At 41.0% G+C, this 25,974-nt stretch overlaps 1 protein-coding gene across 2 annotated transcripts in view; it reads right to left on the reverse strand.

The window, feature by feature from the left end:
* ULK4 (unc-51 like kinase 4) overlaps positions 1-25,974 on the reverse strand; it is a 442,797-nt gene that overhangs the window by 172,160 nt on the left and 244,663 nt on the right. For both annotated transcript variants that reach the window (XM_019537396.1, XM_019537387.1), the window contains exon 30: positions 23,621-23,669. In XM_019537396.1, coding sequence (XP_019392941.1) covers positions 23,621-23,669 — 49 coding nt within the window. The remainder of the gene's footprint in view (positions 1-23,620; positions 23,670-25,974) is intronic.

The raw sequence follows: 25,974 nt of genomic DNA on the forward strand, positions 1-25,974 counted from the left end.
TAAGTAGGCAGCCTCCCATTCTGAACCTCAACAGCAAAGACGTGGCGGGCGAGAAGAGGGTGCCAGACCACCCTAATTGGCACGGCAAGGGGGCGCTCGCGGGCTCACGGCCGCTCGCGGGGCCATCCGTGACAATAAACAACGTGGAACAAGAATAGTATAAAAACACAACTGACAATAGAAATAAAACATCCTATCACATCATTTCATAATGTTATGAAAATGATATTATTTCATTATGAAATAATAATAGTTCATAAATTTACATATAAATGTATTTTATAATATCTTCAGTATCCACCATTATCTCCTAGCGCATATTTTATGTCATCAGACCTGTGTTGTAGCATGTTATACATAACCGAATGGTAGTACATATACTGCAATAGATTACTTGTGGTGTTATTTACCCGTTTATAGCCTTCTAAGATAAAGCAGTCATACTTCTACAGCAACAGCACGTCTTATAATTTATCAGTTATAAATATATAGCAGATCCTACTAGATGAAAGAAAATAACATTTTAAATTTTTTTCACTGCCTTGTAGTCATCTTTCAGAACACCACCCTCTTGAATATGAAACTCATCTTTGTTTTGCTGCACTGACCTGAATGAATGAAATGCAACCTCTTACAAAAAGAGCTGAACTGAATACACATCAGATACCAGCAGGCTTGAATACTACTCAGGACAAATAATGTTTGTATTTTCCATGTCAATATGCTTTCTAATTTACTGCTTTTTTCCTAATAAATTAATTAAGCCAAGACCCTGAATCAAGTTAAGCAGAAATGTTTTCATCTGTTAAATGAAGTTATTGATATTTAAGACCCAGAATTTAAAACAGTATTTTCTACTAGGCATGAACATACAGAGTAAATGTCAGAAAAGGGAATTATGCCTGGGTATTCAAAGATACACCCTAAGGACAAAAGGAGAGGTGAGATTTGAGAAAGCGTGAAGGTTTTCCTGGAGACTTGCAATTTGTAAAATGATCTAAAAGCAGTGATAGATCTACATGCTGCTTGCTGACTTATTACTCTTTTCAACAGATTGGAATAAGGCAGCATGTGAGGAACCAGAACTGACACTATCTGGTCAGGGCAACTTATCAGAAGAAATCAGATGTATGAAATAAACCAGGGCAGGCAAAATACAGCCTGAGGGCTGCATCTGGCCCACCAGGCCAGTCTGACCCACAGGGCCCCTAAAACATTTAGAAAATTATTTTATCTGGCCTTGGCTGCCTGTTAAAGATTACAGGAGCCATGAGCAGTAGGACCCAGGGGAAGCCACCGGAGGACCAAGGCTGCGGAAGCAAGACCTGCCCAGCCTTGTCCCCACCAGCCAAAAGCCCTGCGTCAAGCAGAGCCTTCTGGCCTGGGCCCCTGGGGCTGTTCCTGCCTCACTGCATCAGAGGAACATTCAGATCAGAAACTGGGGAGGCAGGGGAGGACTGCCCGTGATCACCCCAGTCCAAAGAGTCAGGCCAGGATGGGCTAGCTGCTGCGGTCTTGGCACTGCAGCTGGGAATCATGTGGTGCTGGAACAGCAGGTGGGAGTGTGGAGAGAAGCAGCAGCAGCCACAGGGAGGGAAGCACTGAAAGCAGTGGCAAGCAGGGGAAAGGGCCAGCAAGCGGGCACACGAAGGGCAATGACAGCTGGGTGGGAGCGTGGGGTCCACACTGGTGCACCAGAGCCAGGGCCAGCGGGGCCCAGAGGGGGCGGCAAAGGCATGGGACAAGGCTGGCAGGGACTCTGGAGCTGGGCTGGCTCCCCCTCTCCCTATTGGCACAGCCTAGCCTGGCTCCAGAGTGCCCCTGGTGCCCTGCACTGGGCCCTGCTGGCTCTTGCTCTGGTACACCAGCATGACCCCGCACTCCCACCCAGGTATTGCTGCGCTCCATGCACCCACTCACTCCCACTCACCCCACCTGCTGCAGCCATTCAGCCACCACAGCCACTGCTCCCCTCCGTGCCCCTCCCCCCACCTGCTGCTCTGGCACCATGTGGTCCCCGGCTGCAGCACTGGGCCACAGTATGCAGCATGAGTTGGCCCGGGCCCTGTGATTCTTGGCTGGCTCTGTGCAGTGCTAGCCAGACCAGACCAGTCCAGCTCCTGCTGCATCCTGTGGTCTCAGCCGTGCAGCTGGGATGTGGTGCCAGAGCGACAAGTGTGGGGAGGGACGGGGAACTGGCAGAGGGGAGCTGATGACAGATGGGGGAAGTGGCTGCGAGTGGAAGCATAGGCCCATGCTGATGTCTTGGGCCAGGAGCGCAGAGCCTGGGCTGCCAGGATAGCTGTGGGGGGCTCTGCCTGCTGGAGGATGTTGTGCACTCCTCTCCCTCCACAGCCACCCTCTCCCCACATACTTACAGCTCCCCACACACCCCCACATGCTCCCTCACCCCACATATATACACACACCCACAAACCTACACCTACCCCCACACATCCTCCCCACAATATACAAGAGTAAGACTTCATTTTAAGATATTATACAATCCCCTCTATGTACACTACACAAACGCATGTAAATCAGGACAAATATATTTTTTGAAATCAAATTAATGAATGTTGTAGTAAATGTTTGATTTTTAGAATATAATTCGGTATTTTTCTGGTTCTGAGATGGCAAGCTCTTGCTGAAATGAGTACTTTTGGGAGGTTCAATGGGAGGAACTTCCAGTGGCAAAGGTCAGGGGTTAGGGGGCAGGACTTCTGGTCCCAAGATGCCAGGAGCTGGGCTACCCTTGCAGCCCTCAATGGCTTGCCAAAACTCAGTAAGCGGCCCTCCACCCAAAATAATTGTCTGCCCCTGAAATAAACACAGTTGTTGGGAGACACTAAAGTACCTAAAGGATACTAAACGACCAGTGGAAAAAAAATGCAGATTTCCCTGTTCTGTGATGCTCAACTTGACGGGACTGGTATTCCAACTCACAAAAACAAGCAGGTATATGAACCTAGACTGCATATTCAGTAAATCCAAACATTCAGATAACTAGCAGTAACACCTTGCAAGATGCTAAACCTGAATTGTTTCTCTAGAGAAACCTGGATAGTTAGTCACTGGGTATGGCCTTATTAATGAATACTCTGAAAAAGGGCACTTTATGTTGCAAACTTATCCAACAAATCTCCCAACTATACAGTTAGTCCAATAAATGATATAAACCCCGTCACTGAATCCCACCCAGAATACTATTGATTTATATATAAAACACTTTGACTAAATTTGTCAGCTATTAAAGTATAATTAGTCCTTTCCAAATGTACACATACTAAATGAGAATTAAATTTGTTCCTAGTAACTGCTTGATTTACAAGGTACTAGCCTACGTCTGCCATAGCATCTGCCAACCACAAGCACTGGCTACTCTTCAGCTTTTATTAATTCAAGAAGATAGAGATCATCAGCTATTCTATTTTGAAGAATTTTCTATTCTGGCAAAGAGTGCATGTATGCGTGTCAAGCAAAAACATCTTTGACTGATGATTTTATTCTCTCATCATCCTGTAATGCTTATACAACGGTCATTCTGAATTTTTATAGTAAGAAGTGGTACAGGAAATATTTATCTGCTTAATAGCTGTAATGCTTAATGTTTTGGGCTGCTGCTGAGATCCAAATTCCTCACTTTCAGGCTGTCTGTGTCTTGCCCCCCTCATGGTTATCTTGCCTGCCATGACTTCATGTTATAGGTTAGTAGGGAGGCTGCTCTAGGAGGTAGATGTGGAGTTTGGGGTAGGTCCTTGCCTCAACTCAGGCCCTTCCAGGCCTTGGCTCATTGTTACTCTGCCTGGGGCCTGTGACTTGGGGTCCACTGCACCAGGACCCTAGGTTCTTGACCCCCATTGAAGCCCTCTGTGGGCTCTGTGCCACTTGGCCCCTAGGTAAAGGCATGGAGTTTACACTGCACCCCAGTCTTGGTGCCAGATGCCCAGTCCTCTGACATGCCACAGTCCCCCCTTTTGCAACATATTTGAGCTACTGCCCACACGCAACACCCTAGGGCCCCAGCCCTCTACAAGTGGGCTAGAATGAGTGCCTCTCCTGCACCCTAGGGGTCTCCAATCCACCCCTTACAGCCACCCAGGTCCTCTGGTTCAAACATAAATCAAAACATGAGCATATGCTTCCAAACAGAAGGCTTGTCAAATATAAGCTCCCCTGCTGGGGTTAATTCTCACACCAGGGTAACAAAAAATGCAAAAGGCGCAAAGTACTTATCTTGTGTTGCTTGCAGCACAGGATTTCTTCTGCCCTTCTGTGGTCACAGTCCTTTCCTCCAGGTGGTATAGACTGCCTGTCCCTTAGAGCTCTGCCTCCCACAGATCCTACAGTCAAACTACCCCTTCTGGGTGAAACCTGGGGCTTTTGAGCCTTTCCCTGGGTCATCTGGCCCTCTACTTCCAGGCCTGCCAATTACTGCCTATGCATCTGTGGCATGTAGCCATTTTATTTAGGTCCCTTTTACCGTTATGTCTGTTCAAAGGGGCTGGGCTGGCCAGTGGGCCCTGGGCTCCCTCCCCCTTCTCAGTAATGAGGCAGGGGCCCTATTTAATAATACAATTCTCATATTCTCACCCAGCACTGAAGAATGGCACTTTGTACTCCAAGTTTATCTATTTTCTCTCCAATTATACAATTGGTCCAGTAATTTCTCCCCAAATATACAACTGGTCTGGGTGGGGGGAGGGGACAGGCACCAAAGGCACCAATCGGAAGGCTCAAGTGCCTCTATACTAATGCTAGGCACATGAGGAACAGGCAAGAACAACTCGAACTCCTGCTTGCAAACAGTAACTTTGATTTAGTGGGGCTAAGGGAAGCCTGGTGGAACCCCACCCATGACTGGGCAGTATGCATTGAGGGCTATAGGTTGTATAGATGGGACAGAGTAGGGAGAAAGGGGGGGGTGGTGATTTCTATGTTAAGGAGCGCTATACATCTACTCTAATCAAAATAGGATCAGAGGAGGAAAAAGTTGACATCTTGTGGGTTAGAATACATGGAGGTTGGGGGCAAAGGGACTGGGACTTGGTGGTGGGGGTCTGCTACAGACCACTGCATCAAGAGGAAAAACTAGACTTGGAATTCTTGAGGCAGCTCTCAGACACTGTATAGTCTAGGGATGTGGTTGTCGAGGGGGACCTAAACTACCTTGACATCTGCTGGGAGGAACAGTCAACCAAATCCAACCATTCATGTAGGGTCTCAACCTGCATACAGGACCTTCACCTAACACAGGAGGTATACGGTCTCACTAGGGGGAATACCTTACTGGACTTGGTGTTAACTACGGGGGATGGTAGGGAAGCTGCAGATTTGTGGTTACCCTGGGGACAGTGACTATCAATCAGTCAAATTCACTATACCGCATTGGGTGGGAAAGATAACTAGTAGGGTGGAAATACTTGACTTTAGGAAGGCTAGCTTCAGTGTGTTCAGGAGTTTAGTTACGATGCACTGCAGGATAGGGGCATTGGCGAGATGGGAGTCCAGAAAGGGTGATTGTTCTTAAAGGAAGTGATCCTTTGAGAGCAGAAGGAGATGATCCCATTGTGTGGGAAAGGGGGCAAAGGGGCCAAAAACCTCCTTGGCTAAACAGAGAAATCCAGGGAAGCCTAAGGGCAAAAGAGGCATACAGGCAGTGGAAGCCGGGGGAAGCTACCAAGAAGGAGTATATTTATTTGGCCCATACTTGCAGTGAGGCAGTTAGAAAGGCCAAAGCAACTACAGAGCTGAGGCTGGCAACAAAAATTAAAGACAACAAAAAGTCTTTTTTTAGGTTATGTAGGGAGTAAAAGGAAGGCACTGGGCAGTATAGGACCCCTACTGAACAAGCACGAGAAATTAGTGACAGACAGGGGGACAAGGCTGTGTTTTTCAATGAGTCCTTTGCCTTAGAGTTCCTGAACAAGGATCAATATAAGTCTCCTAATGGGTTCTTAGATGGGCATCAAAGGAACACCAGCCCACCAACTGTTGACGCTGACTTGGTACAGTCACTTTGATGTACTGGATGCATTTAAGTCAGCAGACCCAGATGAGCTGCATCTGAGGGTACTGAAGGAATTGGCCGGTGTCATAGCAGAACCACTGGCACAGCTGTTTGAGCACTTGTGGCACTCAGGTCAGGTTCCAGAGGACTGGAAAAGGGATAATGTGGTCCCTATTTTCAAGAAGGGGAGCAAGGAGGATCCAAGTAATTATAGGCCAGTTAGTCTCACCTCTATCCTTGTAAAAATTTTTGAAAAAAATTATTAAGGATCATATTTGTGTGAGTCCGGTGGGAAAAATGATAGAGCAGGGTAACCAGCATGGATTCACAGCAGGTAGATCATGCCTGACTAATCTGGTTTCTTTTTATGACCAGGTCACAAAACACTTAGACACAGGAGTAGAGGTGAATGTCATTTACTTGGATTTTAGGAAGGCCTTTGATACAGTAACTCATCCCATTCTCATAAATAAATTAAGAGGCTCTGACTTAGATGATTACAGTCTGGTGGGTGGCAAATTGGCTTGGGGGTTGTACCCAGAGAGTGGTGGTGGATGTGTCGGTATCAACCTGGAAGGATGTGGGCAGTGGGGTCCTGCAGGGCTCAGTCCTTGGACCTGTACTCTTCAGTGTCTTCATCAGTGACTTGAATGTGGGCATGAAGTGTACTCTGTCCAAGTTTGCGGATGATACTAAATTGTGGGGGGAATTGAACACGCCAGAAAGCAGGGAACGATTGAAGGCGAACCTGGACAGTTTGGAAAAGTAGGCAGAACACAATAGGATGCAGTTCAACAAGGACAGAGTGCTGCAAAATGCAGAGTGCTGCACCTAGGGCGTAAAAATATACAGCACACCTACTGGCTGAGAAGTAACCCTCTCAGCAGCACAGAAGCAGAAAGGGATCTCAGAATTACAGTGGACTCCAAGATGAACATGAGTCATCAGTGTAACAAAACCATCAGCAAAGCTAACTGCACTTTATCATGGATTAACAGATGTATGACAAATAGAGCCAAGGAAGTGATACTTCCCCTCTATGTGGCATGCATCAGACCACAGTTGAAGTACTGCATCCAGTTTTGGGCACTGTACTTTAAGAAGGATGTGGATAACCTTGAGATGGTCTAGAGGAGGGCCACTTGTATGGTTAAGGGTTTTCAGGCCAAGCCCTATGACAAGAGACTAAGGGACCTGGATCTCTTCAGCTTCCACAAGAGAAGGCTGAGAGGTGATCTTGTGGTAACCTACAAATTCATTAGGGGGGCGTACCAAGGAACCAGAGATGCTCTGTTCATTAGGGCACCTCTTGGAGTAACAAGGAGTAATGGCCACAAACTGAGAGACAACAGATTTAAGTTGGACATTAAAAAGAACTTCACCATAAGGCTGGCCAGAATTTGAAATGGGCTTCCAAGAGAGGTGGTGCTCTCCCCTACTTTGGGGGTCTTTAAGAGAAGCCTGAATAAGAATTTGACCACTTTCCTGCCCAGGATGTTGGACTCAATGATCTGTTGAGGTCCCTTCATACCCTAGCATCTATGAAAAGTAGCCAAAAACCTGTCAATTCAGGAGCAGTACAAAGATTAAAACTGGACTTCGCCTCTGCTGCTTCCTGGGCAGGGAGAAGCAGCAGGCATTATAGTAAAGTGTCTCCATACTTCTACTCCAGTGAAGAAAATCAGCCTTTCCACTTGAGAAACATATTCCAATTTTGAAATATTTCTTCAGCCATCATGACTACAATAACACTCTGATCCTACCACAATTCTGTTATGCTAGGGCAGGGTTCGTTCAATTTGCATTTTTTGTAGCACTTTTTCTTCATTATAAATTATGAAAAAATATTTTTACTGTGTCTTGATCTGGCATGCAAAAAAAGTCTCAATGAAAAACTGAAAATGGCTATGGATATTTAGTCACTCGTGGATAATTAGTCATCATTTACCATTCTTCTTGGAGTGACAAATGAACCAGATTTTACTGTGTGTATTAGTAAAATATACATACTAAACTCAGATCCTTGACTCAGTACAGTACACACAATTTAGAATTTGGCCCTCAAGGACTGATTTGTTGCCTATGAATCATGCAAAAAAATCATAGGTGTATCTCAAAGTGTCAATTAATTTGAATTTTAATCTTTAAACAGTTTTCTGCAACCCTTCATTAATAAAAATGAAGTGATATACAGCACTTAAGAATCATTTCTAGATTTTTATCTATGTGAAAACACTCAGAATTAAGTAAACAGGATTAATAACATGTTATATCTGGGTAAAAGTATGAAAACAAGTAGAAGTACACTATAAAAATATTGAAATATAGAACTTTAAAAGCTTATATTGCATCTGGGACTAATCACCAACTGGTAGTAAAAATCCATTTTTGTGCTAGAGAAAGAGAAAGTAGAGATGTACCATCAGAGTTATAACAGCCAACCTGCTGGTACAGAGCAAGATGCTTCAGGCTACATTACACACTGCTTCTCTTACGTACGTAAAAGGACAGTGTGAACATCAAAATGGATTAACATTTTGCCCTTAATTTTTACTGTGATGGAACCTAATGCTGCATCTACACAGATAGCACAAACTATTAATCTGTGTTAGCACATCTTTGTTTTTAGGGCCCGATGTATTGATTTCTAACTTGAGAATACATCAATAGTTCTGTTAATTAGTTCTGATTTTTTTCATCATAACATTTTAATCTTCCTGACAATAAAAAACAAACTTTTGCTTAACAGGGCACTTCTGATACAAGAATACATTGTGATCTTCTGCATTTAAGACCAAGAAATATACAGCTCCAAAATGATCAATATATAATAGAATTGTCTTGCCTGGAGTACAGAAAGTCATTATAGTAAATCCTTCCATGTGCTGCTAACTCTTAAACATAACAGTTTCTTTTTAAAGTAAAAAAGAAATATGCTGTGATAGTCACCAACTGTTTGAAAAGCAAAGCCCATAAAGAATTAAATTTATTCTCCTCTGAATACAATTTAATGGTTAGTCCCATAGCTTTGAACCAGCAGCTTCTGAAACTATAATTTTCTAACCATTTATTTAACTTTCCAACAAAAAATTAAGTAAGTTACCACATTTAATTAGTTTTAAATCCAAAGCTGTTTTCCCTTCTTCCTTGGATATAGTACATAAGTACACTATTTTTAATAAATATACCTCATTAGAAAGGTGTCCCTCTTCTAGTTGTTCATTGACAATGTTTAAAATACAAGACAGGGTAGAATTGCATTTTACAGACTAACTAAATTAAGGTTAGTACCTAGTACACATAATTTAGTTAGTACCTATGAACTCCAGCTCATAAAAGCTTATATTATATATAGAATTGAGGATGATTTGAATATAAAAAGGAGGAAGGCGGGGGAGGGGATAGTTCTAGGAGTGGTAAATAAGCAAAGAACCTATAGGAAGAAAGGAGTCACAAAAGCAAATACAGGCAATAGGATAAGACACCACAGCCCTCATTTAAATAATTCTTAATGCAATCTAGTCCATAGAGTATTTCTTGTTCCACAATTTCCCATTCAAATCAGTTTTTAAATGTTTGCTGCCTGAGAACAGCTACTCTGAGGTCAATGATGAAATGTCTGGGGACATTCCAAAGTGTCTGGACACAGGTTTTTGTGTCTTTGTGGAGCCGATGAAAAATTGGTGTTCACTCACCCTTTCACATATGGATCACCCCTTCTTGCCAATCTAGACAGCTAAGGGGCACTATAAGCATGTGATGGCACATATGACGTTGGTAAAATTGCAAGTGAATGAACCTTGGAAGTTATGATCTGTATTATTTGGTCCAGTGACGACAAGGTCTGTAATGATGCTAGGACAAAGCAGGCATCTGGGTCTGCTGAAAGGCCCAATGCCTTGCTAAGAATGAGAGTTTGGTAGCTTTTTGCTCGAGAGATGTTGTCAGACATTGGGGGACTTCTTGTAAACTAGGACAGGTTTGTTCCAAGTAGCTACCTTGTCCAGGAGTAGTTGACAGACATTAATGATGTTTCTAAGGTGTTCAAGCCAGGGAGTTGTAGGTGACAACCAGAGGGTCTCCTGCTGACCTTGTCCAGGGCTTGGTATTGTAGTGAGTTGGTGCAAGGTCTCAGTCTGGCTTTGCTGATTTGAATGCCTACAGTTCTGAGACTGTATTATAATTATAGGAATCCCTATTCCAATTCCTTAACTCAACCACAACACAAGCCTTTTTCGAACCCCAACCAACCGTTACTTAGCTTTGGGTTATTGTGAATATATACTAAACACTCATTTTGGATGTTTTCAGTCATCAACAAAAGGCAAAAAATAATGGTTATCCAAAGCATGTTCTGATTTTACACATACAGCTAATGTGTACAAACTCTGTCTCCATTCTCCCTTGGATTAGGTTCACAAATAAAACAGTTATATGGTTCTTGAAAAAGGAACAAAATGGAGGTTTCAATATATAATTGTATGTCACTTTAGAGCAATATAGTGAAAAGCCCTTCCCCTTTTGGATAGAGCAATAAAATGATAAACTACCACAAACCTAAAGAAACACATGAGTGCAAGGCCCAGCAATGTTTATGTAATATAGTTCAAAGAAATACCTACCACAGATAACAAATTCTTTATTTTTCAAGATGACCTAGAAAATGTTATGCTATACTAGCGAGGACTGATCACTTGTGACTAACATACAAACTTTTCCAAAATAAAAACAAGTAGTAATGCTTTTTTACAGCTTAATCCTAATGAAAGAAAATAAATTAATTATAATCTGAGAGATCAAAGAGATATGATACTGAGATGACATTAGAAATAGACTGAGAACTCAAGTTTTGATGTCATCAGCAGCAACTATAGTTTCCATTTCTCCAAAGCAGATACTGATATACCTGTCTGTTTCTTATTCCTCTGTGAAATCTTCTGGGATTTCTTATTCCTCTGTGTTATGGCTAGCTTTAAAAATCAATAAAAGCAACCAATACATGTTTATTATCCATAAAAAATCTACTTTTATAGGGCAAAACCTAAAAAACCACACATTTTTATTTAATAAATTAAGAATTCTCTAAAGTCTTTTAGTGGTTCCTTTGTTTAATTAAGAAACTTAGTTATCTAGTAGGGTTGTGCAAAGCTTCAGTCCCTGTTTCGATTCAGCAGAGATTCGGCCCAATTCAGTGACTGAATCTCTGAATCGAATCAGGAGACCCTTTAATATCTCTCCAGATCAATTTGGGAAGATTCAGCAATTCGGACATAGACACAGCTCTGAATGTTTTTTCTACATACCTCAAGGTAGCAGGCAGCTCCCACAGAAGGCACCCCAGCATGCTTGGCAGCAAACCTGGAAGAGGACCAGCAGCACTTCAAGTCCACTTCCGGGTCCACCAGAGCGCGCCGAGAAGCCCCCTTCTTCCCCACCCCCCGCTCAACAACTGGTGCCTCCTGGGTCCGGAGTGGGGGCATACTTGAATTTCCCCCCTCAGCCGATCACCGAACTGGGAGTGACATGGGGGGGGGCCCCCCAGCATGCTCCCCAGCGGACCCGGAAGTATTTCCAGTCCACTTCTGGGTTGCTGCCAAGCACGTGGGGGGCCCCTGTGCTCCTGTGGGATGTTCCATCCACTCCACCATCACAAAGTTCATGAGCTGCACCTGGTACCTCAAGGTATGTAGAAAAAAACCGATTTAAAGCTGTGTCTATGGCCAAATTGCTGATTTTCTGAATTTGCATTGAATCTTCAGATTCAGATTCAGCAGAATCAAATCGGGGACAGTGATCCAAATTAACAAATTGAATCACTGTCCCTGATTCAGGCCAAATCTGAATAGAATATGACCCGTTTTGCACACCCCTATTATCTAGTATAATTAAAATACATAGCAAATTACAAGCACCTATATATAGGGCATGTCTACACTTCGCCATACTACAACGTTGCTACGGCACCTTTTGGAAGTACTAAAGCATGGCACAACATGGACAGTTACTATGCATACAGTGCACAGTCAGATTTTGCCACTATGATGATGTAGTATGCACCATTGTGGCAACATAGCTGGTGATCACATGTAGATCCATGTGTTCACTACATCACTGTAGTGTGCCATACGGCGATGTAGTACAATGCTACATCACAGTAAGGTGACATGTAGATGCATCCACAGAGACCAATTTCTGTAGGCTTTAAATAGATTAACTCACTTGCCATTAAAGTGAGTTTTTACAAACAGGGGCAGTTATCAGATGATAAGCACAGTTGCCAGCAAAGACAGACAGACAGACAGACAGACAGACAGACAGACAGACAGACAGACAGACAGACAGACAGACAGACAGACAGACAGACAGACAGACCGACCGACCGACCAGAGGTACTAAAGAGAAAGGAATAAAGTAATTTAAATACAAAGGATAGGGAAAGGGGGAAGAAAACAGACTAGAGTAATGGCAGAACAGGTTAGGGAGCACTTAGAAAACCTAGATGCTTTCAAGTTGGCATGTCTGGACAGGATGCGCTCCAGGGTACTGAAGGAAATGGCCACGGTAATTTTGGAGCCATTGGCTATCCTCTTTGAGAGCTCATGGAAGTTGGTGAAGTCCCAGATAACCAGAAAAAGGAATACATACAATGCCCATCTTTAACATATGGAAGATGAATAATCTAGGGAGCTACAGACTAGACAACCTGACCTCTGTACCTGGCATGGAAAGATCATGCAGCAGGTCCTCAGGGAATCCACTGTGAAGCTCCTAGATGAGAAAAAGGTGATCAGGAACTGCCAGTATAGATTCACCAAAAGCAAGTCATGCCTGACCACCCTGATTTCTTTCTATAAGATGACAGGCCCTGTGAATGGGGGGAGAGCAGTGGATGTGCTATACCTTGACTTTAGCAAGGTTTTTGACACTTGTCTCATAACATTTTAATTAACAATATGAGGAAAGAAAGACTAGATGAAAGTACTATGGCAAAATGGTTGGATCTTCATACTTAATGAGTAGTTATTGATGGCTCAATGTCTAGTTGGGAGGAGGCATCAAGTGGTGGTCCCCAGGGGTCTGTCCTGGGCCCAGTTTTAATTAATATCTTCATTAATGATTTGGATGATGGGATTAAGTGCACGCTTTGCAAATGTGTGGATGACATCAAGTTGGATGGCACTGCAGATACTCCAGAGAGTAGGACTGAGATTCAGAATGACCTGCATAGATTAGCGAAATAGTCCATAATTTATCAGATGAGACTCAACAAGGACAAGTGCAAAGTCCTGCACTTGGGATGAAATAACTGCATAACTGCATGCATACATACAGACTGGGGAATGAGTGGCTAGGCTGCAGTATTGCAGAGAAGGACCTGGGGGTTATGGGAGACCATAAGCTGGATATAAGCCAACAATGTGCTCTTGTTGCAAAAAAAGGTTAACATCCTGGGCTCTATGAAATGGAGAGTCTTTTGCAAATCAAAGGAAGTGATTCTTCTACTCTACTCAGCCCTGGTGAGGCCTCACCTGGAGTACTGTGTCCAGTTTTGGGCCCCACACTTCCAGAAGCATGTGAACAGTTTGGGAAAGAGCCCAGCCAAGAGTGACAAAATTGATTAGGGGTCTGGGTGGCAAGAACTAGTGTTTTTCAGTCTGTCAGGCTAGGTACAGACAGTCAGACAGCCTTTAGGCTGAACTGATTCAGTCCTTACAGGTTAAACTGCACAGATTAAATTGAAACAGAAGTGAATAGACTTACCTTTGATTCAGGAAACGCAGCCACATGTCTGCAGTAGCTCAGGCCAGAAGCTAGAGGGGGAGGGAGGGCTGGGGGACGCTAAAGCATGGTTCTCTGGCTGTGTGTTCACTTCCTCTTCCTGCTGCCCTCAAGGTCTCTGGGATTTGCAGTCCAGAATTACAACAGTAGGAATATGCAGGGTTTCTTATCACTTCCTCTTCCTGCTTCCTGGTGCCTCTGGGATTTGTAGTTCATAGTTGCAGCCAGCAGTGAGTTGGGGAAGGGGTGTTTAACCCTCCTCCCTGGCCCCAGAACCCAGCCAGGATTTGTCTGGGGGGGGGGAGGGGGCAGTCCCCCACACTGTACACTGGGCTGCATCCCCAGGCAGGCTTCCCTCCCCCTCCCACCCCCTTGTTAGCCAGCCCTTACTGCTGCAGCTAGGAAGCAGAGGGGCCAGGTCGGCCCTGGTCTCTGGAGCAGACAGCACCACCCAGACCAGGGCTGGAAAGCATGCTGAGGGACTGTGGTTTAACTTGAACCAGGAAGGGGTCTGGGACAGAAGTTTCATAAACTGGTTTGACCCAAATCAGTTAAGTTTGATACTACATTCAACCAGGTTTATCTTAATTAAACCAGTTTCAGCCATTTTGAAACTGGTTTGTATGCACTAAGCTTCCATTCTGTTACAGGTTTAAATCAGTTTCTGATCACTTAAACTGGTTTACTTCTATCCCTATCCAAGAAGAGAAGACTGAGGGGGATTTGATAAGAGTCTCCAAATCCCTGAAGGGCAATTATAGAGAAGATGGAGATGGGCTTTTCTCTGTGGCTATAGGGACAAGACTAAGAGCAATGCCTCAAGCTACAGCAGCGGAAATTTAGGCTGGAGATTTGGAGGAACTTTCTTTCAATGGTAGGCAAGCTTCGGAGCAGGTTACCTACAGAAACTGGAAACTTGGCTGGGATGGTTTATAGTCAGGGATGTTTCTTGAGGCAGGGGGCTGGTTAAATAATTTTGTGAGGCTCCTTCCTGCTCTGCTTGCTTATGATCCTACTCTATACAACCTATGATAAAGACGGTGGATTATATTCTGTCTTCAGAAATGCATATACATATATACTTACATTCCAAAGTATCCCTGTGCACAATTACAGGAGAGGAAGAATTTGAAACATATTTTTGTGGGGTAGAGAATATAATAATATGCATTCTTGTATCTTTTTTTTGTCCAAAGGTCATCCCCTTCTGTTACAAATACTGCTATATAACTTTATTAAAATGAAAGCTCTGGTTTCTAGCATGCTTCTCTAATCTTTACAAGCATATCTCTGTAAAATGGAATGGGTTTATTTATCAGTATTTCTGTGCCATTTATTGCCATAAAAATTGCAGATCTTTCAAATATAAACAAACTTATCACAATACTCCTGTGAAATGCTTTTTATCTCTTGTCTGGAATTAGAAAAGATGAGGGAAAGAGATTCAAACCTTAATTTTCAAAAGTAATTAGTTATTTGGGCCTTCTTTTATGGTCTTAAAGAGGGGTCTCTTTAAGACATTCAGAACATTTTAAGCATTCAGATTTTAGTAATCAGATCAGTGTAAGATTCTTAAGTGAGAAAATACAAAATCTAAAGCTGTCAAAATCACCTACTTGGCTTCTCAATGGTTAAGATACCTCATACTTGGCTCTGTACTGTTGCAGCTAGATTGCTTCAAGAAGGCAAGGCAGTCCATTTAAAAAGCTCTCTCATATATCTCTACACTGTACTGCAGTCTGTAATGTGGAAATACGAATGGCACTCACATGTGAAGATTCGTCGTTGATATCATTGGCTGTATTCTCTATGAGGGACTGCCAGGGCAGCAGATGCCAGCAGCTTCCTACTGAAAACAGTTTTACAACTCTACTACATCAGTTGCAGTCCAGTCTGACCTGCAGCTAACTGTGTGGGCCAGGGACAAGCATGCTTTCTTGCAGGCAACCTGAGCTGGCTTGGGAGCTGAATGACCTACCAGTCTAGGAGAAGGATATGAACTTTTTAATCCCATCTACTGAACTCACCTCAGGAGTAACTGAGTCCTGACATCCTTTTCCAAACCAATCCCTTGAAAAGGCTGTCTACCTATATTCCCAGAGTTTAAGAGAGGCTAGAGGGAATGAAAGGACCAATGAGAGTCCTATTACTTCTCTCAATGCATTTACCCTTTTATACCAATTTTGCAAATTGGGCTAAACTCCGCAACATTGTTTATACAAAAACTGGAGCAGGTAGATTTTCTACTTTATTTTAACCACAAATTGCAGCAGCAATACCCTTGTTCACGTGCCAGTGATGTAAGCAAAAACAAAACTAAAACAAAAATAAAAGACAGTTCACATACTGTAATAAGAATGTTTGCTTGAGGAATTATAAAGTAGAACTGTAGCTGTCTATGTCAATGTAACTGCCAAAGATTTCTCATGCAAATTAGCCTGTCTACTCAATTACTTAGTTCTTTTGAGAGCTATTACATGCTTATATGCAACACCAGTAATGCATAGACAATTAAAAGATATGATCCACAATTCAAGTTAAGATACAGCACCATGGTCATCAATAAAAAGGACAGAAGAGGAGAATGAGGTACTCCACTTAATTATTCACAAATCTTAGTGGTTTTATATATTATATTATTAAATAGTGATATAAACTAAAGCTTCTGCCTTAAAGAAGCACAATTTTAAAGACTCAAATCTTGCCCCATACAAAAAGAGTGCATGCACAGATGTGTACCTCCTATGTAGAGTCCCATGGACTTCAAAGGGCTCGTCTCAGGAATAAGGACCTGCAATGAAGGATTTCACTGCAGGGTCAGGATCCAGACTGGTCTTCAAATCTAACCCTCCCATTTTAAAAAGTGAGACAATTCTGGGGAATCACACTGTTGGATTTAAAAAACATCTTTGAAATGACTTTCTATGGTAAATGCTCCATTTGTTTTAGTTTTGCAATGGGTTTAAACTTCCTAGGAATGAATTAACTTTTTGAGATGTAAGTAATGAATTATGCCACCAAAACCAATAATGAATATAAAAGCTCAAACTTAGATAAAAATCAGAAAAATAAGAACCAAAGGTGAATATTGAACAGAATTGTTCCACAGCTGTTTTGATCTGATTTTCTTTTTGGTTTTCTAAAGTATATCTTTGAGAACTTCTACAAAATGAAAGAATTTCAGTGGAAAATCTGGAGTCTTTTTAAAATAAGACATGGTATATTGGTATTTTAGATAGATCAGAGATTTTGACTAAATCATTATTCAAAGCTATTGTTAATAATTTTACATTAAAAGTAAATTACAAACATCAAACAAACTTTGAAGTATACAAACTACTTTCACAGTACTTTCAATAGAATGAAATATAATTTTAGATAATTTAAGACAAAGTTAGATTGCTCAGTTTAGACATGCCCACAGCATCTACACAAGATATTTATTGTAGTTGCCTAATTGGCTCCACAGTAAATGCCTCAGCATCTACATGAGCAGTGCTATTAGGATGGAGTAAACTAATTAACTCCACCATAGGTTAGTACTTGTAAACACAAGTACTATCCTATGGCAGAGGTTTTTTACTCTGTACCCATGAATGTTTAGACACTGATAGCGCTGGCTGGGGCATAAGGGTGCTTTAATGTGGGCGATGCACCTCTGCAGCATGTTGAGCCAGGACAGAGCTGCCAGCAGGGGCTGCTCCAACCCAGCTCAACGTGCTGTGGTCCTGGGCACATGTTCACATGCAGCACCCAGGAGCAATAAACTCAGGAGCAATATGCACCTGAGTTTATTACTGTTTATTAATTGCATGTGTAGATGCACCCTATTTGTACTAAACAATATTACATTTGTAAAAGAGAGCTTGCAACAAATAATTCTTCAGTCCCATTAGAAATACATTTTCAATACAAGGATATACTTTAAATTCCAGCTATATCACTATACATTTTAATGAGGGCATTGACCTTTAAAGGACAGCACCGTATAAAACCTGTTTAATAACACAAACTGAACTCTGAAAAGCTAGTACATTAAAACTTGCACTAAAATTTCTAATAGGGTAGGTATACAGTTGCTATCTGTCTTTAAAAAAAAAAGAATAGTGCTGAGCTCCTAATCACCAACATCATTAGCTTTTGTATTAAAATTTATCTACATAAAAAATACAATTTCACCAACTTTATAGGATTTCTTTTATATGCAATACTTTGCAGTCAGATAGCCCTAAAGTAAGGGCAGATAAACAACACTTTTTACGATGTGTGCAGTTTTTATTCAAGGTCTTTAATTCTGATTGATTTTTTTCTCCCCCAGTGACTATAATAAGAACTACCCGGAAAGGAAGGTAGAGTAGAAAATAATATAAAAATGATATTATTGCTGGTTACTTAGCAAAATGTTGGCAATAATTCTAAAATGCAAATATATATTATAAAAATGTGGGGGCAAAATACATTTGTAACACTATTATGGAGCGTTTATAACAGTATTCTGCTACTGAATAGTAGCTTATACTTTATACATTCAGAACACTGATACTGAATTAGATAGTTGATCTGGCTCATAAATTTAACGTTGGCACAAATGTCTGATATTGGGACACAAATGAATCTGAACATAGCAGAAAAAGCTAACAGGATGGCATTTGATAGTATAAGACACAGCATAAAACAACACTTTATTTTACTCTTTCTAGTTGGTTTCTTTTTCTGCTATAATCCCTTCTGCCCTCACAGCACTTACAATGTACCAACTGACACCATTCATAACTTAAAATAATGAACTAAATTCAGTGGTAGTCAATGTTGCTAACATATGTTTGTAAATTGAAAGCTTGAGTTTTAATTTCAAAATAAGACAAATCTTTGACAGTTTTTACACTGTTTTTCCTTATCCTATATTTTTCAAGGTATATTATAATCACTGTCACTAAATCTCATTGTTTCTATGTAGGAAAACTCTCTTTTACAATATTTTTCCTTAAAATCTTGATAGAGTTTAGCATTCATAAAAATGCTGAACTGGAAGCTCTACAAATTAATTATCTACAAAACAAATACCAAGTCTTCATTAGTTAGTCTTCAAAATTAATCACCAATCACTGAATTGGTAAACATTGTCACTTCAGTTATATTTAAGAAATAGAAAGTAATTTATTCCCATCTTATGTGCATATATGAAAGCACATACAACTTGCCACTACTGCAGAATGTCTTGCCATTCTGGTTACTTATGCTAGCTAAAGGCTAGTATAGATATCCATACCTACATTGTAATCACACCTTTGCTTGCAGCACAGACATACCTTAGGAGGGACTGATATTACAAGGCTTAATTTCTCAAGACATTTTCCATTTTTGAGTTCTCATTCATTCACTCTAGACGTTACAATGCCTATCTATGTCCATGCAATTGGTGGAATTTTCTTACCATAAGCTGTGTTGCACAGTTCATGTAGTAAGCATGGGACCTTTGGGTAATGTAGAAAGTCATAAACTAGGCTTAAAGACATGAATACTGGGTTTTGATTAATCTCAAAAGAAGTGGCTTCAGACTAGTAGTATAAAGAAATTCAGGCTAGCTTTAACCTAACATGGAGCTCAATATGGACCAATCTATCCTGCCTTTTGAGATTGGCCCTGAAGTATAGACATGTCCAAAGACCAGTTAACCAATCAGCTTTGGTGTCAACGAAAGAAGTGGCAAGACTTGTGTGTATGAGGTGTTTTTAGATCTTCAGAGTAAGAGCAATACTTGAGTTAATAACTTACTGCTTATTGTACTTATATTTGAATTCCTATCTGATGCCATGACAGTAGGAACTGTTTCCCTACTCCATTTCCATCCAGATTGACCACTTAGTACGTTTGTGTACAAGCAACAGAAACACAAAATACTTGGAATGTGCTTTGACATCTTTTTTGTTCTTCTACTGCTTACAGATTATTTTCCAAAGTCAGCAAGGGTGAACTGTTTATTACAAACATTTGCTTCTTTCTTTCTCATCAAAAACAGAGGTCACAGAGAACAAAAGCTGTCATAAACAGCTCTCAGTCTGACCTCTTGGCCAAAAAAAGAGCAGGTTTATTACTAGCATATGTGGATTTCTTTAAAATACTTCCATGGCTGACTGGAATTGGTCAGACAGGGAAACAACTGCTCTGCCTTAACAGTCTCGGGTACCTCTGATCTTAAACCATTTGGGTACCCCTAAGTGGCATTCTCTCAGAGCCCAAATGCCACATACATGCAACTGTCTCTTCTTAGAAAAATGGGGCAGGCTGAAGAAAGAGTAATTTTCCCCTAAAAGCTATGATTTGTTTCTAAAGCTTTGCAGTAGAAGACACAACCTAAGTTTCAATGGACCACCAGACGCAGCAATCATTTTCAAGTGACTTGGGATATCTTGGGGTAACCAACTTGTAGACCACATTAGATCAAACTGTACAATGAAAATAAAGTTACCAATTGATTCCAATTTCTCCACTTTCACATAGCAGACCTCAGATACCAGAGGTACTATATTGAATAAAGGGTATTTTTTGGGGGGGAACATATAATTTCCCAAAATCTATGACTACTCCTGGCCATTTTATTTCCAGCAGGGGAAATACCTCTCTCCCACTAGAAACAGAGTATGCAGAGTATTAGGAGACATGCAGTGATGAAGATCTCACCTGCATGAGAGGGTTTCTTAGGTAGGAATGAATACCTGAACACTTCCCTTCTGCTTGACTTCTCTTGGTCTCCATAGGAGCTAAGCAGCATCTGCTCCCCATACCTTAAGCCAAGGTGACCAATTGCATGCCTATGAACTGCCACAGTTCTGAAGGCTAAGGTTCATGTACTACTCTGGTACTTGGGTAACTTAGCACAAAATATTTAAAAATATTATAGTATATTCCTTTTGTTAGTATATATAATTATTTAGTTAGTATTTATAAATAGGACTTGGAACAAAATGACTATATTTTCTCAAAGCTAAGGTGACTTGGAATTTAAGACTATTCTCCCCCTCCCCCGCATTAGAGTCTATACAAGGAAAATTATAAATTTGCTATAATTTGACATATATAGAATCTAATTATTGGAGGGTTATCTTAAATTCCTTCCCTATATGCGGCAGCAGGGAAGGCAGTGGCAGGGAAGCAGGTGAGCTGACCCTCACCACTTGTCCCCCTGGTGACTGCCCTCCCCATGCTCTGACTCTGGCTCTAGCTTTGACCCAAAGAATAAAGCCACTGTGTCTCTGTGCTCTTGGCCCTGGCCAGGCAGTTGTCCTGGTCCTGGCAGCTTTGGCCCCACCTGGAGTCCTGACCCCAGCCAGGCAGCAGGGGCAGTAGCAGTTCTGGCTCTGGACCCATCCCGGGACAGGCAGTTATGACAGCGCTGAGGCAGACAGTAGCAGCAGCTCTGGGGCTGGACTTAGGCAGTGGCAGCAGTTGAGGGCCTAGCCTGGAGAAAGAAGCAGTGGGAGCTCCAGGTCTGGCCCCGGTCTGGCAACAGCTCCAGCTCTGGCCCATCTCAGAGCTGCAGCTGTATTAGACACTTGCCCCAGGCCAGTACTGAAATCCAAGATTAGGCTTTTCTATTGTCTCCATGTTGAATAAGGAAAAAAAACCATCTTGCTTTGGATTTGGGTTAGTAACGTAGCTATTAGTGGCATTTGTGTATTCATGCTATCTGTGTATTTTTGTGGTTAATATTTGACATACGAATTGTTTTAAAAGATTTGTGCATACATGTGATTATAAAATGTCATGATAACAGTATTCTGCATGCTACTGGAAAAAAAATCTGCCATCAATAAAGATTTTTTTTTAATAAAAAGGGGTGTTTCTAGGTATTTGATATTAAAGTGATTTATAATAATAGGCAGTAAAATAAATCACTCAATGAAACAGTGAAGATGAAAATACTTAATCCTAAGGAGGAAAAATCAGAGTCGATTCAGAACTACATTTATGAACTACTAATCTAAATGAGATTGAATGTCAAAGGATTTTACAATAAAAAGTATGTAATGTGCTTGCCTTACATAAATCAAACTATTTAGTATTCGCCTAGAACACCCTGACATGACCGAACTTACCTCATATGAATTTGTGGGGGAAAAAAGTGTTAAAAAAGAAATGGTAAAGAGCTGGAAATGACTGGAGAGTACTGGGCTATCAGTATTTTAACAAGGACCTCCAAATTCACCACTTCCCCATTAACCTGTAATGAACTCTACAGTTACAACTGCACTGTATGTATAAGAATAGTGGGGGAGGAGGGCTGGCGGCGGAAGAGAAGGAAGGCTGTAGCTTAGGTCTATAGTGGTGAAGGGCCTAGTACTGGCCACTATTGAAAACCAACTACTGGACGTGGCTAAGCACTCATGTGATTGGACATGGCAATTTATTATCTTTCATCTCTTTGCTTTTTCAAATAGCACCACTGGACGAACTACAGCAGGGAATGCCTCACTTAAGTACAGTAACCCCATTCAAACAAAAGAAAGGTAAACTGCATGTTATCCAGCACATCAGATGTAAACATGATTATCATCGAAGCCAGTCTCTCTCACTTCTTTTTGTATTGTTCTCTTATACTTTTCACTACCTGTGCTGTTTCCTGGACCTGCTACTGGCAGCATCTCATGTAGTTAACACAGTACTCACCTTCCAGCCTAAACTGTAGCATTTTTTTTTCAGTACTCCAGTAACATGAATCATCTACTAGTGTTGTATGATCTATCCAAATGTACTCCCTGACCATTTCTCAAAAGATGTGGCTCTAGTGTAGTGAATCTCAAACAGGGTGCCACTCTACAACTTGTGATGCCTTCAGATCCTTTCAAACATGCCACGGGGTGCTACATAATGTTAGTGCTGTTAGGTAAACAAAATGATTCACAAGATAAAGCCAGAAATTTCAAATAAGAATTCCTAGTGTTAAATACATTCTGACCTGTTGTGGTCTTCCTGAGTTCTTTACAATAGAAAAACTGCTCCATTATTTTTCTGTAGTCAAAAAACAAGTGATAACTAAGAACTGACATTTTCTGAGAGGTGTCTCGAGTCTAACGAGGGGCGTCCTGAGTCTAAAAAGTTTGAAAACTCCAGGCCTTTGTACACACCACATTTTTTGCCCTTTCTTGCACTGCAACTACATGACTGTTTGCACAAGCAGGTTTCCTGCTTGTTCTTCAAAGCTAGAGACAGACATTCAAAAAGCCTGAATTGATTAAATCTTTGCAGGTTAATCTAACCTGCCTAGGCTGAATCAGTTTGTAACTGCACAGACATCCCCTCTGGACTGAAAAAATACAAACACTGATGCGACGCTCCAAAAAAAAAAACAACCACCAAATTTAAATTCTATAAACCTATTCAATTTAATGAGGATTAAAACCTGTGCTGTGTACAGGCACCCTACAGCTCTAGTAGCTGGTATGAGGAGTTAACAGTAATAGTTTGTTTATGCTGAAAATGCTATCTGGAGACAGTTTTCTGAGGTTATGCAGTGAAACCAAAACTAATACTGTTTGCTGGTGGAGATAAGATAAGTAAAAATAAGGAAAAATTATGAGTGGTAAAATAAAAGAAAATTATTGCTCATTAGTGAGATTCCACATAAATGTCTGTGTAAGTTGGAGATTTATGTACTGACAGATACCATGAAGCTGAACTACCCAAAAAATGCCATAGGACTCATATATAGTCATGTCCAAGTAAAATAAATAGTTATGAGTAGAACTTTTCAGTCAGGGCATTTCAAATGATGTTAAACAAATTTATTTAAAATTTGGTTAAAATTAAATATAAAAATGAATGCATTCTTACCAGAATGACTTGGAAAAGAACTGGAACAAGATTGCTCTCTTCAACCAGGCTGTAAAAACATTAAGATACATATATTTTTATATTAGAATTGTCAACTGGTATTTAACATACAAGTTACTCAGGGAGCAATGCAGCTCAAAAGTCTTTGTTGCGAAAATCTCTGACCCAGAACCCTAGCCTTTGACTAACTCTTCACATAAATGAGCTATTAAATAGAAACAGCAATGTAATACTTCTTTGGAAATTACTCCTAGGTCTGACTTACTGATGTGAGGCAAGTGAGTGGAACAGTAAGTAAATTAATATTTTTAAAATGGCAGAAATTAATTAAAATTTAGAAATACAATACTATAAAGACTATCAAGCAGTCAATGTAGACCATGAAATAATTTAAACTAATAGACCACAATGCCTACAGCAAAATTATAAGCAGACTGCGTGTTAATTTTTTATGTATGCTCCATTAACTATCCTCTCTACTTTAACATATTAATGTACAATGAATATGCAGCATCTTCTCTTTAAAGAGAGTCAGGAAATGATTACCTAGTGGATTTCAGCTATCTCCCAGTAAAAACAAATATGAAACGTGTTCTATATTTTTCTTATAATATGTTCTAATAGTGGAATATTCAGAAAAAAGGAACAATTTTATTTCTGAAGCATTTTCCAAGAGGATGTCAAAGGGATATATATAAATTAAACTTTACAATACATTTGTAAGCAACTGTAAGGTCAGTCTGCTTCCTTTAAAATTAATGAGTGTTTTGCAAAACAGCTGTTGATTTTAGAGAGAACAGGAAGAGGTCTCAGCATTCCATAGGGCTAGAAACTGATTTACTTTAAAAGTGTTCAAATTTATTTTAATAGTCTAATTTTAAAAGCTTCTTACATTAAAAAACAAAACAAAACTATGTTACCATTAACTCCGCGAGCATTCATACGTCAGGAAACAGAATTGAGATTGTTTATATTAATTTAAATTTAGCCTTATTGTGAACACACATTATGATACAGTCTCTAATTTCACGACTACATAACATTTTTCTCCACAGAACATCTGCTTTATTCAGTGAATGTGTACTTATTCAATAGGTTTTTTCCCCCTTGTCACTCAGTGAGTTGTATCATGCCTTATTTCACACTGTTCAAACCTGGCCTTGAATATCTTCTGTGTTTATCTTATGGTTTTTATTTTCACAATATTCAAATATATCTCCCCATTATATAGATGGAGAACTGAGGCACTGAGCGATTGAAGCCAAACTTATCAAAGGATCCTAGTTTCTCCCGCTTTGAGCCTCTTTTTTTCAGCATACTTAGCATTAAAAGTCTAACTACTACAAAATGATGAAAGAGAGACTTTGCCAGTGAATTTCATGCTTATTTGCCAGATCACAGAATGCTGCTGAGACTCAAGAGACCTGGTTCACTTCCAGATTATGGCAAAACCTTTTGTTCCTGTGGTCCAGGGCCATCTTTTAGTACAAATTACCAGCCTGACCTGTTTCACCCAGCCCTCTAAGTAAGCCTGCATTTGTCTGACCTTTTCTGTGCCTCATATCCTGCTACACGTGTCAGCATTTTTTAAAGCCTTCTGCAGCAAATAGTCAAGATTGAGAATTTTGACTGATGTGTCAGTACTTCTGCTGGGACTGAGCCCCAACTTTCCTAGCAAGAAGGTCTTGCCCCTCCACTCAAGGTCAGACCAATCACCATATTGGGGTCTGGGATGAATTTTACCCCATGGTTAGACTGGTATGGATTGTGGCACCAATATGGCACTAGTATGGCACCCTGCACCAGATTCAGACAATTGCCCAATCCCACTTGCCAGTCCAGCTATGTATGCTGGATCCTACTATGACCAAACCCTGAACACCAACACAATCATGTGGGGGGGTTTTCCTTCCTCTTTAGTTGGGGTTCAGCCCTCTTCCTTCTCTTGTGTATATTAACAACATGCTTCAGGATGTTGACCACCATGGTATTCCCTCCTTTACCTGTGGCAGATAAGGGTGTAAAGCTTTGTGCTGTGTCAGGGTTGACTGCATAGTTTTGCTGAGAAGTCAGTGAGTGGATGTGTATACAGTGGTTTGGTTAGGGATTATCCTGCCCCAGGCAGGGAAATGGACTAGATGACCTATGAAGGTCACTTCCAGCCCTAATTCTCTATGATTCTATGTAGTCAGATCCTACCAAGATCACCAATTTATTATTAATTCACTGGAATTTTATAACATTTCACAGATTTCACAGACATTAGGGCTAGAAGGGACCTCGGAAGATCAGCGAGTCCAGCCCCCTGCCCCAGGGGCAGGAAGTCAGCTGGGGTCATAGGATCCCAGCAAGAT

This window comes from Crocodylus porosus, unplaced genomic scaffold (assembly GCF_001723895.1).
Source record: "Crocodylus porosus isolate Cpor-Errol unplaced genomic scaffold, CroPor_comp1, whole genome shotgun sequence".
Taxonomy (NCBI): Eukaryota; Metazoa; Chordata; order Crocodylia; family Crocodylidae; genus Crocodylus; species Crocodylus porosus.